Source organism: Mesoplodon mirus (assembly GCF_964341445.2).
Source record: "Mesoplodon mirus genome assembly, chromosome: 16".
Classification (NCBI taxonomy): domain Eukaryota; kingdom Metazoa; phylum Chordata; class Mammalia; order Artiodactyla; family Ziphiidae; genus Mesoplodon; species Mesoplodon mirus.
In genome coordinates, this window is record NC_138992.1 from 18,583,808 (window position 1) to 18,603,913 (window position 20,106).

At 42.6% G+C, this 20,106-nt stretch overlaps 1 protein-coding gene across 2 annotated transcripts in view; it reads right to left on the reverse strand.

The window, feature by feature from the left end:
* DEPTOR (DEP domain containing MTOR interacting protein) overlaps positions 1-20,106 on the reverse strand; it is a 209,123-nt gene that overhangs the window by 120,679 nt on the left and 68,338 nt on the right. For both annotated transcript variants that reach the window (XM_082601043.1, XM_082601042.1), the window contains exon 4: positions 11,409-11,587. In XM_082601043.1, coding sequence (XP_082457169.1) covers positions 11,409-11,587 — 179 coding nt within the window. The remainder of the gene's footprint in view (positions 1-11,408; positions 11,588-20,106) is intronic.

Here is a 20,106-nt window from a genome sequence, read left to right on the forward strand (position 1 = left end):
GAGAGAAAGAAAGTGAAGGGGACCTTTTCAGAATAAAGCTAGATAAAGTGTTAGAGACTTTAAAACGTTATGTCAGTTTAAAAATAATGTATATAAGCAATTTTACAAAAAATTACTCTCCATTTTAGATTAAAATTGCTTATGATATTAATAAAAGTATTTTTCCAACTGTAATAAGGATATGTGTGTGTGTGTGTGTGTGTGTGTGTATGTAATCCCTTAAATTTTAACTTAATACTGTTCTATAGTCACATTGATCAGAGTTTACATACGGTCAGTTGTTTTTTCTTTTACAATTTTTTAATTCATTTAAAAAATTTTTAAATTTATTTATTTATATTTTTGGCTGCATCGGGTCTTCGTTGCTGCACGCGGGCTTTCTCTAGTTGCGGCGAGCGGGGGCTACCCTTCGCTGATGTGCGAGTGTTTCTCATTGCTGTGGCTTCTCTTGCTGTGGAGCACAGGCTCTAGGCACGCGGGCTTCAGTAGTTGTGGCTCACGGGCTTAGGTGCTCTGTGGCAAGTGGGATCTTCCAGGACCAGGGATCGAACCTGTGTCCCCAGCATTGGCAGGCAGATTCTTAACCACTGTGCCACCAGGGAAGTCCTGTTTTGCTTTTTACTTGAAGTACAGTTGATTTACAATATTGTGTTAGTTTCAGGTGTCCAGCAAAGTGATTCAGTTACACATTTTTTTTTCAGATTCTTTTCCATTATAGGTTATTACAAGATATAGTTTTCTGTGCTATACAGAAAATCTTTATTGCTTATCTATTTTATGTATTTATATTGGTATGTATCTGTTAATCCCACATTCCTAATTTATCCTTTACCCTCCCTACCTCTTCCCCCTTTGGTAACCACAAGTCTGTTCTCTATATTTGTGAGTCTGTTTCTTTTCTGTAAAGAATTTCATATGTATTGCTTTTTAGATTCCACATATAAGTGATATCACATAATTTTTGTTTTTCTCTGACTTCCTTCGCTTAGTATGATAACCTCTGGGTCCAACTATGTTGCTGTAAATGGCAATATTCCATCCTTTTTTATGACTGAGTAATATTCCAGTGTGTGTGTGTGCGCGCACGCACACGCGCGTGTGTGTGTGTGTGTGTACTACATCTTCTTTATCCATTCATCTGTCAGTGGACACTTAGGTTGCTTCCATGTCCTGGCTATTGTAAATAGTGCTGCTATGAACATCAGTGTGCATGTATCTTTTCAAATTACAGTCTTCCTCTTTTCTGGGTATATGCTCAGGAGTGTGATTGCTGGATCATATGCTAACTCTATTTTTAGTATTTTTTTAAATATATAAATTTATTTATTTATTTTTGTCTGTGTTGGATCTTCGTTTCTGTGCGAGGTCTTTCTCTAGTTGCAGCGAGCAGGGGCCACTCTTCATCGCAGTGCACGGGCCTCTCTTGTTGCGGAGCACAGGCTCCAGACGCGCAGGCTCAGTAGTTGTGGCTCACGGGCCCAGTTGCTCCGCAGCATGTGGGATCTTCCCAAACCAGGGCTCGAACCCATGTCCCCTGCACTGGCAGGCAGATTCTCAACCACTGCACCACCCAGGGAAGTCCTATTTTTAGTTTTTTAAGGATCCTCCATACTGTTCTTCATAGTGGTTGCACCAATTTACATTCCCACCAACAGTGTAGGAGGGTTCCCTTTTCTCCACACCCTCTCCAGCATTTATTTGTAGACTTTTTGGTGATGGCCATTCTGACCAGTGTGAGGTGACACCTCACTGTAGTTTTACATATGGTCAGTTTTATACCTAATAATCACTCCATGGTATCAACAGACTTCAGCTTGTTGATCCATTTCTGTCAGAAGAGGGGAGGAGGGAGCAGGGCGGAGGCAGATAGAAAGAAGGAGCGTCTCCAAAGGACTACAGGCCAGAACACAAAAGACAACCCAGTCACACTGCCTGAGACAAATGTATCAGCTAAGAAAAACGGAGTTAAAGTGAGTGGCTAAGACTCGAGAGCCCTAAGTGGCGGGTGGGAGATTTTCTAGAGGAAGAACTAAGAGAGACCTCAGTGTGGCAAAGATGAAACGGCCATGAGAATAACCCTCATAACTGCTCAAGGAGAGCCTGGGTCCCACACAGGAATCCCTGCCCGGACTCCCAGCCTCCCAGCTGAGAAAGGAGCTCCCTCAAGATTGACAGAGGGTCAGAGCTAGAAAAAAGAGAATGGAGGCAGTTTGTCCTTAAAGGAGAACCTCTTAACTTTTTGCCCCCCGCCCCCGCTCCCAACCTCCCCTTGAGGGCTGTGGTCAAGCTCACGTCCATCAGTAACCAGGAGTGAACACCACCGTGCTCCTTGACCAGGAGGAGAGGGAAGGGGCACATCAGAATCAGCAGTCTGAACTGTCCATTCCACCCAGGAGATCCTGACATATTGTTCTTTTAATAAACTTCAGACCCCAGCCTCCATATCTCTCCAAAAATGACCACCAAAACCCAGCTGAGTCCTTAAATTACCAGGTAAGGCCAGGAGACTGCATACTTTCATAAACTTCAACTGCACAGAGATTGTGTGCATGTGTTTTAAGGCTTCCTTGTGCCGCTTTAACAAGGTCACATTTGGGCAAACTGAAGACCAAGTACTGCAGCGGCCACTGGCCCACAAGCTGTCAGAAGCAAGGCAGGAGTCGGTAGGGGCCCAGGCTACAGAGCCACAGTCTGTATCTAGAGGATCAGTTTCTGGATACCTGACAAAAGCTATACTGATGTCAACTAAGGAAAGAAGTATTTACAGTTATGACACTGTTCACAAAAGACCTCTATTTTTTGCACATAACACCCTTCTTTTGGAAGATTACATAAGATGAGGCATCTCTCACTCCTTTCATACTTTCTAAAAGTCAAGGCTTTGTGTAGCTACAGACCTGTTTTCCTTCAACAAAACCAATACTATATTGTGTGCCAAAGTATTAGCCCGTGACTTTACCAAGGAAACCTGTTTCCTTCTGTTTGCATTGTAACAGCATGCTGGCTGTGTCCGTTTTTCTTCCTGCTTTGGATTCAGCTATTAAAAAAAGTAAAACAGAGCCAAAGCCTATCAGAGGGCACAGTAGGAAAATTCCCAGAAATTTTAAATTGAGAAAGGAAAAAGTTACAGTAGATAACAGATGCTGATAAAGATGACACTTGAAATATTAATTATTGAAAGCAGATTGAGGAAATATCCTACCTGATCTTTATTTTCTTCTATTCAGAGTATAAAATTTAGGAGCTAAGAATGATTATGCTCATGGCAAATGCTTAAATATTGTCATCTAAAGCAACAGGGAAAATAATATCAAGTGAATTGATTTGGGGGGAGGATTAAATGAACTAAGAGCAGTAAAGGACAGCTTGTCTGTTGCTTTCGCCTGCTCAGCCTGCCTTGTGGTAACAGAAGTTGCAAAAAAAATTTTTTTTTTCTTTGGGTGGAACAATGACCCACCACCACTTGGTTAGTCTGTCAGTCAAATGGCCCTGCCTATCCAGGGGGCAAGAGGCGGGCATGTAACCCAGACTCAGCCAATCAGAGTTGTTCTCTAGGGTTTAGTGTCTGGAGAGAGGGACAGCATAGGCAGAAAATAGCTAGCACTGGTTTCTTAGCTGTAGGTGTCTGAGAGGGATTGCCCTGCATCGCTAGTTCCTGGCAACTGGATCCCCAAGAGCTGCTCCAGGTCTTCTCCAGGCAGCTTGGCTTTCCAGTGCTTTAACTATTAGTTAGCTCTGCCATATAGTTGAAGCAAATGATGATTGAGGCTGCTTATATTCAAAGAGCTCTAGCTGGTGTAAACACCCAACTCTGTGCCTGGCAAATGGCAAATCCTCACCAAGTGGTCACTACTGTCGTTCATTCACTCTACACGTTTTTTACTGAATAGCTAATATATAAGTGCCAAGCCATGGGGCATACAGAGACAAGAAAACAAATCCTTTTTTTTTTTTTTTTTTGGCTGCACGGAGCAGCATGCAGGATCTAGATCCCAAACCAGGGACTGTACCAGTGCCCCCCTGCCATTGAAGCATGGAGTCTTCACCAATGGACCACCAGGAAGTTCCCAGAAAACAAATTATCTGTCTTCAAAGCGCTTATATTCCAGCTAAGGGTAAAGAAACACTAAGATACTGGGTACCACCTGTAATGGAAAAATCTTCATCTTGTTGGTGGCAAGGAGTTACCAAAAGCAAAAGCAGGAGAGGATAGGCTTGATAGGGAAGAAGAAAGGGCAGGCAAGCAAGGGTAGGGCGCCATTGACAAAGACTCTCTCCTTTCCAGACTTTAGTCAGGTTTCTCTGAGCTCTCATTTCCATTTAAAAAAAATATTTTTATTTATTTATTTGGCTGCTTGGGTCTTAGTTGCGGCATGCGGGATCTTTCGTTGCAGCGCGCGGGCTCTTCCTTGAGGTGTGTAGGCTTCTCTCCAGTTGTGGCGCTGGGGCTCTAGAGTGCGCGGGCTCAGTAGTCGCAGAGCACGGGCTAGTTGCCCCTTGGCATGTGGGATCTTAGTTCCCCGACCAGGGTGGAACCCAAGTTCCCTGCATTGGAAGGCAGATTCTTAACCACTGGACCGCCAGGGAAGTCCCTGAGCCCTCATTTCTACTAGGCCTTGACATTGGCCCCTATCCTGTGGTAACAGAACTTTCAAAAAAAAATTTTTTTTTGGTGGAAGAATGCTCCTCCCCGACTTGGCGAGTCTATCAGTCAAAGGGCCCTGCTCATCCAGGGTCAAGAGGTAGGCATGTGACTCAGCCAGATTTGACCTACCCAGCCCAGCCTTAGCAAAGAATCCTGCTAAGTCAGGATCCCCCAAATCGTGATATCTGATCACTCTTATTATTTTATCAAGTTCCTCATCCTCCATCTTTGACGTCTAAGTCCCTGGCCTCAAAATCCCCCTGCCCTTGGTGTCTCCCATTAATAAATTTCCATCCACTGACCCCCTCACCCTGTTCCATGGCTATAAATCCTCACTTGTCCTTGCTGTTCTTGGAGTTGAGCCCCATCTCCCTCCCCTGCTACAATACTCCTATTGCACTAGGCTTAAAGTCTTTACCATTTTAACAAGTGTCAGAATAACTTTTTTCTGTAATATCATATGGTCTTGGGCAAGTTGCAAACTCCTCAATCATCAGTGCCTTTTTTCTTCCTTCCTCCCATCCTTCCTTCCCCCCATCCTTCCTTCCCTCCCTCTCTTTTTCTTTGGCTAGGCTATTCCAGGCTAGGCTGAACTCTGTCAAGTGCTCTTAATTACTGAGAAGATGGGGTTAATTCCTGCCTGGATCTGGCATCTAACTTCCTTTGCAGAAGATCCCAAATTCTCTCTTCATGGCTACCAGGGAGAATGTCTCAGCTACTGCCTTCCACTGGAGAATGGGATCACCAAAACTACCCTCGAGCAGCTGGGAGGATTAAAAATATAATACATGGAAAACTGCTTTGTGTGTTGCAAAATTTATATAAATATATTTTTCAAAAACAAAAGAAAAAGAAAGAGGGCTTGATGAAGTGTTGAAATTGTTAAAGTGCTCTGACTAAATCTTTAAAAGAGGAAATTATACGCCTGGACACAGCAGCGGTAGCCTGATTATCCAGGGTCAGCTGCTGCAGCTGTGAGCAATTTACCCACGTGACTCTGCTGTCTGTTACCCTCCATTTAAGGAAAAGATAGCTGGAGAGCAGCTCAGCAGTTGAGGGAGATATTTACGTGAGTAAAGAAATGTGTTCATCGCGTTTGCAAAGGTCACATAAAAATCTCAAGGTACTCGGTCATTGTTTGCGAAAAAGGAATCTTGTAATATTTTATGAGCTAACAATGATTATAGTTGCAATATCTGACAGGCTGTGTGAGCTGATGCAATAAAAGTTGAGAATTTTTTTCCTAGTCTAGTGAAGCTTATAATTAGTATCCAATCTTCTTTACTGATCAAGAGCCAGATATTCTTGATGTGAATCTTGAATCTACCATTTACTAGCTCTTGTCTTCAGCAAGTTACTTAACCTCATTTCAAGAATGAGAATTATTATACCTAACTCATAGAGTTATTTAAAGGAGTAAATGAGTAAATGAGTAGAGTGATTAGAACAGTGTCTGGCATATAGTAGGGACTCTGTACATTTTAACTGTTATTTAGAATTGATCAGATCAAGTACAATAGCTGGCATTTGAGGGCCATAAGAGGTAGATTCTGCTAAAAGCTTTTGCCCACCTTTATCGTTTAATTCTCACAGCAGCTCTGTACAGGAAAGAGTTACCATAGCAGCCTTGAAACAGAAAAGCCTGCTTGTGGGGCTGGCCCGTGGCTAGCTTCTGGGAACTTGGCTTTTTTTTTTTTTTTTTTTTTTTTCCGTACGCGGGCCTCTCACTGTTGTGGCCTCTCCCGTTGCGGAGCACAGGCTCCGGACGCGCAGGCTCAGCGGCCATGGCTCACGGGCCCAGCCGCTCCGCGGCATATGGGATCCTCCCAGACCGGGGCACGAACCCGTATCCCCTGCATCGGCAGGCGGACTCTCAACCACTGCGCCACCAGGGAGGCCCGGAACTTGGCTTTTGAAAGGTTCTCTGAGTTACCGTCTGATAAGCAACTCTGCTTTACCCGGGACACTGAATTCTGCTGTACCAGCCTGCCCAGGTTGTTTGCACAAACACTGCAGTTAATGGAGAATACGTGCTTTCCTTCTGAGAGTCTGGAAGGCAGGGAGTGTGGCTGCCTGGGCAGGCAGAGTATACCTCTATGAGCAGCCCCCAATAAAAACCTTGCCCTCCGAGTTTCAAGTGGGTTTCCCTGGGCAGAGATATCGTACACGTGTTACTGCATGTCCCTGCTGGAAGAAGGAACCAGTTCTGCCTGGCCTTGGAAGGGAGAACAGAAGAATCCTGCACCTGGATTTCTCCAGACAACACCCAATGTGTCTTTTTCCCTTGCTGATCCTTCTCGGTGTCTTTTTAAGATTAAAAAATCTTAGCCACGAGTCCAATCCTATGTTGAGTCTTTCTAGTACATGTGGGTAGTCCTAGGATTTCAGAAACCAAAACCAAAAACCCAACGAACCAACCAAACATAACTCTCAAAGGTATATAATATGACTTTAATTTAATAAATGTTAAAACCTGAGGAATGGAAGAGTTGAGATGTCGACAAGGTCACACAGTAGGTGAAGGAGCTGGGATGTAAATCCTGCCTGTTTCCCTCCAAAGACCATGTTCATTCCACAGTGCCGGGCAGCCACACCCAATTACATACATCCTGGACCAACAGAAACTCCTTTCTAAGGCACAATGCCTAGTAGCTACCGGTTAGCTATGCAACCTTGGAAAAATATCTTAAAGGCTTTGAATTCAAGAATTCTTCACTGTAAAACTGTAATAATGATAGTAATATCATTATATATATATATATATACACACACTCACACATATACATTTGCATGCAAGTTAATCACTCAGCTAACAAGTTCTGTCTTGATTATAGAGCACCATTAACCATTCATAAATGAAGCTGGTTAGGATTTCATAAGTGGGCTTGAGTTTTATGCCTACTAGTTTCAAGCTAGGGAACCACTTTTATCCAGCAACCTTTTGCTCAAAGCCTAGAGGCTGACTTTCTTTAATGTTTAACTTATGAAATTAATTATTAGCTGGACAATTCAGAGCTCTGCTTAAGATACTAGCTGGTATTTATCATTAACTCTAACGTACACATATGTGGTGGCCATGTTTTCATAAGTCAAAGTTAGAATCTGTGATCTAGCAATGAGTTGCTGTGCTGGGAAACTGGAACTCCCTTGGAAACTCTGACTCTGTGCATAGAGAATATTCAATCCTCCTAAAACCATGGAAAACAAATTTCTGTGGATAAGATTTGCTAACAATAATTCCTTATTTTATCCTTTACATCACAACGTTATGGCATTTATGTTTACAGCATTATAAAATTACACTGTAGGGGCTTCCCTGGTGGTGCAGTGGTTAAGAATCCGCCTGCCAACGCAGGGGACACGGGTTCAAGCCCTGGTCCAGGAAGATCCCACATGCCGCGGAGCAATTTCGCCTGTGCGTCACAACTACTGAGCCTGCGCTCTAGAGCACACGTGCCACAACCACTGAAGCCCGTGTGCCTAGAGGCTGTGCTCCGCAACAAGAGAAGCCACCGCAATGAGAAGCCCGCGCAGCACAACGAAGAGTAGCCCCCGCTCGCCGCAACTAGAGAAAGCCCGCACAGCAACGAAGACCCAACACAGCCAAAAAAATAATAATAATTGCACTGTAATTGAGGTATAATTACTCACTCTTTGGAAATCATTTGGAAACAATTTGTGGCATCCTCTATCTTCTCTCTGAAGTCGAGATGTACATTATCAGTCAGTAAACGGTAGTATAAAATTCTGGTTTTCTCTAGAGTTTGGTATCACCAAGTTTTCTGTCTGGGGCAAAGATGACAGCATTAACTCTAACCCAAACACACAATTTTTCATGGTGGAAAGCCCCAGTCACTCCAACCAATTCTGAGTTCACACTAATTAGTGATAATATCCATTTGGACATTACCACCTGAGTGGCCTCATACAAATTACTTAACCTATTGGTGCCTTGGTCTCCTTATCTGTAAAATGGAGATAATAAAAATACCTGCCCTGTAATTAATGGTTACTATTTTGTACACTTAAAAAAATTTTGTTAAGAGAGTTGATCTCATATTAGGTGTTCTTACCACAATAAGATAAATTTAACAACAACAAAAATTAGAATATCTGACTCAAAGAGTTTAAGAGGTTTCAATAAGTTAATGTGTAAAATCTCTAGGACAGTGCCTGGCACATGGTATAAAATAAATAACCAATAAATAAAATATATCCTACAACTTCAATTGCTCTCTAATTGCTTCTATATCCATTTTATAATCTCTACAAGACTATAAGCTGTTTAAGGCCAGGAACCATACTGGCATTTTACAGTTCTATCCACCTTCCAAACCTCAATCAATAGCCCAGCAGGAAACATATCAGACCATCAATAAACAGTTGTGAGTGTTATTGAGGCAACATCAGTTAGGAGAAAACACCCCAAAATATACTGAGTGGCTTGAGTGCCTTGCAAACCAATGCTTCTAGATCAGGGGCTTTTCAAAATATTTGACCACAATGCAGAGTACTAATTTTTATGTTACAAATCAGTGCACACATGACTATGGCCATATTTTATATAGTGTATATCTAACTGAAATAAACGTTTTGCAAAACAATCCTTGACCGTATTACATAAACTATGCTCTGAAATTTTCTATTCTAGTTAAATCCAACCCACTGCATCTCAAACTTTTAAAGTGCATTCGAATCACTTGGGGTTATGCTAAAATGTAGATCAGATTCAGTAGGATCAGAGATTCTGCATTTCTATCATGTTCCCAGGTGACACTGTGGGTCCATGGACCATGCTTTTTTTTTTTTTTTTTTTTTGTGGTACGCAGGCTTCTCACTGTTGTGGCCTCTCCTGTTGCGGAGCACAGGCTCCGGATGCACAGGCTCAGCGGCCATGGCTCACGGGCCCAGCCGCGCCGTGGCATGTGGGATCTTCCTGGACCAGGGCACAAACCCATGTCCCCTGCATCGGCAGGTGGACTCTCAACCACTGCGCCACCAGGGAAGCCCCATGGACCACACTTTGAGTACTAAGAGTCTAGTCTATGAAAAAAAAATTTTTTCTTAGTAGTTCTTTTTTTAAAAAAAATTTATTGAAGTATGGTTGATTTATAATGCTGTATTAATTTCTGCTGTACAGCAAAGTGACAGTTATTTATACATTCTTTTTCATATTCTTTTCCATTATGGTTTATCACAGGATATTGAATATAGTTCCCTGTGCTAAAAATAAATGTTTTTAATGCCGGGGGAATGACTCCCTAAACTAATTTCACTAAACCCACTAAAGGGTTGCAATCTGCAGTTTGGAAAACACTGCTCCCAATAATTTCAAGAGTTTCTTTCAAATAATTCCATTATTATCTCCCTAACACTGGGATAGAAATTCTAGGCCTGTGTAGAAGTGGAGGTAGGAGAGTTTACAGTAAGAATGATTCAAGTTATTACCTTTCATATTGACTCCTAGGCTGAAATGCTTATCTGGTTCCCAGCCCTTTCCTCACTGTTCTAAGCCTACACCTTACAGCTATATTAGTAAACTGATTGAGCACTTATTAAGAGCAAGGCACTGAGCCAAGTGCTTTATATCTACCTCCTGTACTCCTAAAACCAACCTATGCAGGTATGCCCATTTTACAGATGAGAGAAGGTAAGTAGCTAATCACTGCTGGAGTTGGGATTCCAGAGCCTATGTTCTTGCAATAGCCAGCCTCATAAGAACTGAGATGGCTCCAGTGATCCTTGCCTTCTGGTTATCACACTCATAGTCCTCTCTCATACTCAATAGGACTAACCTGGTAACCAATAGAGTATTGAAGAAACAACAGTGTGTGACTCCCAAGGCTCAGTTAAAAGACACTGTAGCTTCTGTCTTGCATTCTCTTGGATCACTCCCTCTGCAAGAAGCCAGGTTGCCATGTCATGAGAATTCTCAGGCAGCCTTATGAAGAAGTCCATAGAGCAATGGACAGAAGCTTCCTGCCAACAGCCAGCACCAGCACTTCTATGGTAGGCACAGAAGTGAGCCACTGTGGAAGCAAATACTCCAGGCTATCAAGCCTTCAGATGACTGTAACCCCAGCCAATGTCTTGACCGCAACCTCATAAGAGACCTCCAAGCCAAACCACCCACTAAGCTTCTCCCAAATTCCTGAGCCACAAAAACTATGTGAGATCATAAAGATTTATTATTATTTTATACCATTAAGTTTTAGAGTAATTTCTTATGTAGCAATAGATAACTAATAGAGTTCCTGAACAGTACACTACATTGCATTATGATTCAGCTCTAAAAAGAAAAGTGAAAATCCGAAGGCCTTTTGGATACTTCTTCAGTGTGGCAGCTTGAACCATGGTTCAACAAATTTTCATTCTCCCAATGCGACCAACGTTGCGAGAGCCATCTACTTCCCATCCAGACTTGACCAGATGACCTGCTATAGCCAGCTGGACATGAAGCTGTAATGTTAAATCACACCCAAGCAGAAGTTTCTGGAGACACTGCAAGAATCTGCCTGCCTTCTCTAGCTTCTGCCCTCATCTGTCAAAACAATATAGTCCAGAGAGTGGATGCTCCTTTACTCTGAGTCCCAGAATGAGAAGGCATGAAACACATGGCTGAATGAGACCCCCGGTGTGGAGACAAGCCAAGCTGAGCCCAAGCAGAGGCACAGTTGACTTACAGAGCCACGATTGAGAAATAAAAGCCTGTAGTTGTAGCACAAGATTTTAGGGTTTAGCAAAAGCTGACCCATACACTCACCATGCTGTATGATGCTGTGCTCCATAAGCCGGTGGCAAAGCTGTTCCGCCTCTTTCCTTGTGGTGGCCTCACCCTCCTGAACCAGCCAATCCAGGAATTCAGACGCCATGAAGGTACGCTCATACTTGACCCCTTCCTCTTCCCTGGGCTGCAGGAGTGTGTTTTCAGGGCTCATCAGCCTGGAGGAAGAAAGTGAAAAAATAAATAAATAAATAAAGCTACACTTACCAGTGGGGAGAGGGAAGAGAGGAGGGGAAAGATAGGGTTGGGGGTTAAGAGGTACAAACCACCATGTAAAAAATAAACAAGTGGGCTTCCCGGGTGGCACAGTGGTTGAGAGTCCGCCTGCCGATGCAGGGGACACGGGTTCGTGCCCCGGTCCGGGAAGATCCCACATGCCGCAGAGCGGCTGGGCCCGTGAGCCATGGCCACTGAGACTGCACATCCGGAGCCTGTGCTCCACAACAGGAGAGGCCACAACAGTGAGAGGCCCACGTACCACAAAAAACAAAAACAAAAACAACAAGAACAAATAAACAAGCTACAAGGATATATTGTCCAGCACAGGGTATATAGACAATATTTTATAATAACTTTAAATAGAGTATAATCTATAAAAATTTGGAATCACTATGGTGTATACTTAAAACTAATATTGTAAGTCAACTAATACTTCAATTTAAAAAGAAAGAAAGAAAAAGAAACCTACACAAAAGGAAAATTACTCATTTGAAATCCTACATCCTAGGCTTCTGTGAAATAACACCACAAGGTTGTCAGACAGACAGATGTGGCTGTCATGTGCTGCCCCAAATGCAATTGTCAAGAGAAGGATCTGCTTCAGAAGTGAATAAGATGCATTTTTTCCTGGTGATTAGAAAAAATCTGAAAAAGCAATCCAAAACTCTAGCTTTAGCAAACTGTATTCAGTTTAGCTATCTTGAAAGGGAGTTCCTGACCAAACCCCACCCTAGTTTTCTAAGAAACTCTCGTATTTCTTCCCTAAAGGCATTTTTCCTTTTCCCAAGTCACTGGGCTAATAAGAAGACTACTTGCTATGGACTGAATGTTTGTGTCTTCCCAAAATTCACATAGTTGTTAGGGGAACCACTGATTGAATCCACCCACCCTAGCCAGGCTGGATAGTAGCCACTTGCATGAGTCATCTTACAACAGGAGATCCTGGTAAGGAATGCGGAACTAACAAGCTACCACCAACTGGAAGAATTCAGGAAAGGTCAGAAGGAGAGAGGAGACGCCAGTCCATATGTCCTCCCAACCTCTCAGAATCCTTCTCACTGGAATCCATCTTGGCCAAGTGATGCAAGCGCCACCAGGAAGGACCCTGAGTCAGAATGACTGGCCAGAGACAACCCAGAAACTAACCCCATTCCTATAAAACCCGAGACTGGGAGCCACATGGCAGAGCAGATCTCCTGGGTTCCCTGATCCTCCTGCTCTCCCCCCGGGCGCCCCTTCCCAATACAGTCTCTTGCTTTGTCAGCACGTGTGTCTCCTCGGACAATTCATTTCCTGGTGTTAGACGAGAGCCCGCTCTCGGGCCCTGGAAAGGGTCCCTTCCTGCAACACAAGGACTAGGGGTGGGAAAGATCTTGGGATATGTGAGGGTGTGAAAGGCAATAGGTGTGCCCTGACATAATGGGAGGGTTGGTAGGGAACAGGTCAGCAGATCCTTATGGGCCCCACTGAGGATTCTATTCTAAGTGCAATGGAAAATAATGGAGAAGTCTCAAGCAGAAGTATGACAGGATCTGATTTAAGAGTTCAGTATATTGGCAACAATTACATAGTATGCTCTAAATGTATTTCCATGTAAAAGACATCTGATATGAGAGGGTCCACCTATTAGGCTCTCTAGGGCCCTAGAAGGGGCCCCCCTTTCTGCAACATATTGAAACACTAAAGACCAATATGATAGAATTTGGAGATGGGGCTTTTGAAAGGTGATTATTTCATGAGGGTGGAGCTCTACTGGGGAGGAAGAAGTTTTCCTCTACCCTTTTAGGTTCTTCTGGCTGGTCTAAGAAGTAGATTGACATAAGACTGATTAACAGGAGAAAATCATACAAAAGTTTAATAACATGTACAGGGGAGAGACCCAGGGAAACTGAGTAACTCACCAAAATGGCCAAAACCCTCACTTTATTTATTTTTTTAACATCTTTATTGGAGTATAATTGCTTTACGATGGTGTGTTAGTTTCTGTTGTATAACAAAGTGAATCAGCTATATGTATACATATATCCCCATATTCCCTCCCTCTTGCATCTCCCTCCCACTCTCCCTATCCCACCCCTCTAGGTGGTCACAAAGCACTGAGCTGATGTCCCTGTGCTATGCAGCTGCTTCCCACTAGCTATTTTACATTTGGTAGTGTACATATGTCCATGACACCCTCTCACTTCCTCCCAGGTTAGCCTTCCCCCTCCCTGTGTCCTCAAGTCCATTCCCTACATCTGCGTCTTTATTCCTGTCCTGCCCCTAGGTTCTTCAGAACGATTTTTTTAAATTTTAGATTCCATATATATGTGTTAGCATATGGTATTTGTTTTTCTCTTTCTGACTTACTTCACTCTGTATGACAGACTCTAAGTCCATTCACCTCACTACAAATAACTCAATTTCATTTCTTTTTATGGCTGAGTAATATTCCATTGTATATATGGGCTACATCTTCTTTATCCATTCATCTGTTGATGGACACTTAGGTTGCTTCTATGTCCTGGCTATTGTAAATAGAGCTGCAATGAACATTGTGGTACATGACTCTTTTTGAATTATGGTTTTCTCCAGGTATATGCCCAGTAGTGGGATTGCTGGTTCGTATGGTAGTTCTAGTTTTAGTTTTTTAAGGAACCTCCATACTGTTCTCCATAGTGGCTGTATCAATTTACATTCCCACCAACAGTGCAAGAGGGTTCCCTTTTCTCCACACCCTCTCCAGCATTTACTGTTTGTAGATTTTTTGATGATGGCCATTCTGACTGGTGTGAGGTGATACCTCATTGTAGTTATGATTTGCATTTCTCTAATGATTAGTGATGTTGAGCATCCTTTCATGTGTTTGATGGTAATCTGTATATCTTCTTTGGAGCAATGTCTGCTTAGGTCTTCTGCCCATTTTTGGTTAGGGTTGTTTTTTTGATATTGAGCTGCATGGGCTGCTTGTAAATTTCAGAGATTAATCCTTTGTCCGTTGCTTCGTTTGCAAATATTTTCTCCCATTCTGAGGGTTGTCTTTTCCTCTTGTTTAAGGTTTCCTTCGCTGTGCAAAAGCTTTGAAGTTTCATTAGGTCCCATTTGTTTATTTTTGTTTTTATTTCCATTTCTCCAGGAGGTGGGTCAAAAAGGATATTGCTGTGATTTATGTCATAGAGTCAAAACCCTCACTTTAAATACTACCTTCAGCTAAAGACAGAAGAGGATGTTGGGGTAGTGGTTCAGGACTTCAAAGGGGAGGAAGGCAATTCACATGGAGATGTAAAGGCAACTGTTTGGTAAATAAATGTTTGTTGTGTCATGCAGAGACAATGGGACACAGAGGGGAATTTTAACAAACAGACTTCGCCAGGTTTCTCCTTGCCTACACACCTAGCTCATTCTATAGTTATCTATGTTGATAGCTCCCTTCCTGGAACAGGTCCTCTATCTAACATTTTTTAGGTCACAGGTCAAAGGTTCTTCCAGAGTCTTTTGGGCCTTGATTGTTTTCAGCTCGAAGTAATCCACACACCAAAGAGACATTTTGGGGTGGCAAACTTTGTTCCCCTACAGACCCGTGATGAGATTACTGTCCTTATAAGAAGGGACAGAGAGAACTTGCTTCCTCTATCTTGTGATGATAATACAATGAGCAGACCTCTGCAAACTAAGGTGCCTTCCCATACACCAGGTCTGCTGGCACCTTGATCTTGGACTTCCCAGCCTCCAGACTGTGAGAAATGAGGGTCTATCGTATAAGCCATCCAGTCTATAGTATTTTTGTTAAAACAGCCTGAACTAAGACAACTACATAAGTCACTCCTTTACAACCCCCCTAGCCCCACGTATCCTGTCTCACACCTACCTTCCCATGCACTCTTCACTCCTCTAGCTTCTGCCTTTACTACTAGGGGCACAAGCATTCTCCCTTGTGTCCATATACGATAGATATCTTGTAGGTCCCCCATGTGGTTGACATTAATAGCATCAGGTGCTATTGAGCACTCCCCTCAGTTAGAAGGACGTCACACACTGTACTGGTTTCTCTCTGTCCCTGCCTTTTCTCAGTGACCACTGTGGGTTACCGCCACCTCATCTCCATGGATTTTAAAGGCTTGAGTCCCTTGAGATTCAGTTCCCCAAATATCTCTCTTCTCTCGTCTCTCAGGCAAGTTCTTATATCTCCATGGCTTCAATTACCATCCATGCCCCAAGGATTCTCAGATTTATATCCTTAGACCAGGGCTTTATTCCCAACCCCAGACCTTTGTATCCACATGGACATCCAAAAGACACCTCAAAATCAACAAGCCCAAAACTGAGTCCAGGTTCCTCCCTCCAAACCTGAGGTCCTGTGCCTGTGAGTGCTCCCACCATGCAGCCTGAAAACAAGGCTTCATCCACGATGTCTTCATCTTCCTCAGCCCAGTCTATCAGTCTGAACTGTGGTTTTTACCCCCCAGATAGCTCTCATATATGTCTAAGTCTTCCCATCTTTGGTACTGCTACTGCCTTGGCCCAAAATACCAACACCTTTAACCTAGACAATTACATTGGTTTCTTAATTGGACTATACTATGCACCCACTCTTGTTCTCAACCCAACCTCAAGCACCCAAGCCCAGACACAGCAATTAAAATGATCTTTTAAAAATTTGAACCTGAAAATGTCCTGCCCCTGTTGAAGATGCACTTTAATGGCTTCTCATTGCTTTTAGGCTAAAGACCAAAACCCTTTATATGGCCCATAATGCATGCATGGCCCTGACCCCATCCCCTTTGGAACATTCTCACCTCTGGCCCCTGTGTGCTCCAGAGATGCTAGGCTTCTTTCAGTTCAAACATATTATGCCTATCTACCACAGGGCCTTTGAATATGTCATTCCCAAACCTGGAACATTCCTCCTCACTTCTCTGGACTATTCCTCTACTCCTCAAGCCTACTTAACTCCTTATCCTTTGCATTTCAATCATTATCAGACCTCCATTGCTCCCTATACAGTCTACGTAATTATCAGATTAAAGACTACCTTCCCTACTCAAATATAAGCTCCAACAGGATAGATAGAGTCCACGTTTGTCCACAAAACCTTGTACAATGAAAACAGAACCTCATAAAATGTCACAATCATTGATTGTATCATCTTCCTTTAGAACTGTTCCTGATGAGTTCTTGTCTTCTATATGAAAGTTCATTTCTCTCTTTTAAAAACCTTCAGGTCTTCTCAAACTAACAATAGTATGCAACACAAACTGTACCATTTCATTCTAGAGCAGGAAGAAACCTTAGAGATTATTACAATACAACCCCCGCTTCATCCATATGAGAAAAATGTAATTCTCATCTAAAGCAGAAAAAGTGAATGACAGCATTCCGTGTTGCGGGGAGGAAATTTGCTCAGGGTCATACAAATGAGAGCACTTTACACATGTTTATAAATCATATCATTTGTGGGTAATTGAACCTGCGTACCTCAATGTCCACTCATATGATGTTCATTTTCAGTGCTTTCAGACTTAGAGACCAATCCTGCTGTGGAAAGAATATTCAGCTAGGAATTTGAAGATTTACGTTTTATTCAGAATGGGTCACTTGGTAGCTGTGAGATGAAAAGCAAGCCACTTTTCTTTTTTTAACCTTCCTTTTTCTCAAGAGTGTAATGATAGCTTCACTCATCTGTTGTGAGAACGATAGGGTGAGTGTGAATGAAACAACTTAACAAACTTAACTAATCATGGTGCGTTCCTCAGGGCGTGATGAATTTGTGCCAGTAGCTACACGGGGACTCCTCTGGAGTGGGACACCTCCAGAATCTTCAGAGTTCTACTAGCTGGAAGCCATGGAAGGAGCACAGCCTTGGGAAGTAGGACACCTGGGACTCAAACACAACTCTGCCACAAACTAATGACATGATTTTTCACTACTTCAAGTGTCCCCAAACTCATATTAAATGAGGAAGATAATACATGTTCTACTGCCTTCGCTGGATTGCTATCATTAAAAACTTTTGTTAGAAAGTTCTAAGAACGTAAGTGTATGCTTTTATATTTAAGAGTATTTACACTAAACTGATAAGAACAGATACCATACTTGATCTTAGCCAGAAGTCCAAGAAGTAATTAAGAGTATTTATAAAAGCTTTTAGCATATAACTGAACTTATTAAAAACCTTATTCAGCTTGTAACAGAACTCACTTTAAAATCTTATTGGCAGGGGAGTGATAAATTAGGAATTTGGGATTAACATATACACTCTACTATATATAAAATAGGTAAACAACAAGGACCTATTGTATAGCACCGGGAACTATACACAATATCTTGTAATAACCTATAATGGAAAAGAATCTGAAAAAGAATATGTGTGTATATATATACACATATATGTATATATATATACACACATATATCTATCTATCTATATATACACATACATATATATATATATACATGTATGACTGAATCACTTTGCTGTACACTTGAAACCAACATAGCACTGTAAATTAACTATACTTCAATTAAACAAATTAAATCTGAAAAAAAATATTATTTAGACCTCTTCCTAAGTAAACCCTCTTCTGTACTTTAATCCATCCTTAGAAATAGCTACTAGGCTGCTTTCAGAGGCTTAGTAGCAGCTGAGTTGATATGAGCCATAAGAATTATACTTAATATAATAATGATCAGGCCCTTCTTAGAAGATGTAAGGGACAACTGCCACATATACCTCAACACAAGGGGCAGAATCCTGACGTCCCATAGGAGATTATGCGCCATGACGGCTGCAACAGCTCCTGATGCTTCTTTCCAACTGACTTCACTGCTTCTCCCATCAAGAGGTTGAGTATTTCCCCTTCCCTTGAACCTGGGCTGCCTTTGTGAATTCCATTGCCCAACCAAATGCAACAGAAGCAACATTATTTGACTCTCAAGGCAAGGCTTTAGGAGGCCTTGCAACTTCCACCGTTGCCCCCTTGGAATGCCATACTGAGACCGCGGTGTAAGGAAGCAAGGGTAGCCTGTTGGAGGTGAAGGGGTCACAGGCCCTGGTGATAGCCCGCACCAACTCTCAGACATGAGAATGAGGCCATCTTGGACATTCCAGCTCAGCTGACCCTCCAGCAACCGTATGAATGAGCCCAGGTGAAACCAGTACAGGAATCGCCTTGCAAGCCACAGAATCAGGAGAAATAATATATCACTGTTGTTTTAAACTAGTCAGTTTTAAGGCAATTTGTTTTGTAGGAATAGATAACTAGAATATATTCATATCATGAGAAATGGCAAAAAAGATGTGAAACCCAAAAAGAGGAACATGTCACATCAGTTGGAAAGTATTGAAAGAACAGTGAATGAATACTGGAAGGTCCTGGAAATAAACTGTATAAAATAAAGCCACATGGAGTTAGACCTGGGAGCCTGCATCAGTGATAGGAATCTAGAAAACAAAATGCCTAAATAAGGAATACTACCCTTTCCTCATTTCTTTTCACCCTCAAATAAGGTATTTTATTTTATTTATTATTATTATTATTTTTGGTCGCTCCGAGCAGCATGTGAGATCTTAGTTCCCCGACCAAGGATGGAACCCATGCCCCCTGCATTGGAAGCGCAGAGTCTTAACCACTGGACTGCCAGGGAAGCCCCCAAATAAGGTATTTTAGAGTGAAGATGAGCTTCCTCAGTTTTCCAGTTTTAGATGTTATTTCTCTAAGAAATCTCCCATCCCACAAATCTAGACCATGTGCCACTTCTAAGGGCTCCCAGAGTCCCTGAAAGGCCTTCTCAGAGCCCTGAGGAAATGGCCTGCTCACGTAACTATAAGCTTTTTGAGACCAGGATCCCTGTCTATGTGGTTGACAGCTGCTTCCTAGTACAGTAGGTCCTAGAAAAGTATTGGCTGAATGATAAATGAAGCTCATTTCTCTGCATTCCCCTGCTACACATCATTATCCAAGAGTATACAAAAAATGACCCCCTTAGAATTCCCTGGTGGTCCAGTGATTAGGACTCCATGTGTCCACTGCAGGAGGCATGAGTTCGATCCCTGGTCAGGGAACTAAGATCCTACATGCTGCAGAGTGGCCAAAAAAAAAAAAAAAAAGGCCCCCTTAGAATGACTCTGTGTGGAGACACGAGGTGAATCAAGAGTTTCTGCCCTACTGATACTCTATTTAAGATACAGACACAAACGCCTGGCCTTCATTTCTGTTGTCAAACCACTCTGTCCCGTCCAGCTTAGTAATTTTCCTTTCAGGGTGTGGGGAGGACAAGTGGATAGGGGTTTATTTGTGTCACTTCTTGAAACCAGAAAAATGACCTGCCAGCCCTCTAGAGCTCCTGCTAAGTAACTCCTGGCCTCTGGACAAATGGCTGGTTAGCTGCTGCTGCCAATGTGAGCTTTAGACAAGAGACCAGTTGGCAGGCCTGCCTGGATCGGCTCAGCTAGCTATTTAAAACATGCTCCACAACGCTT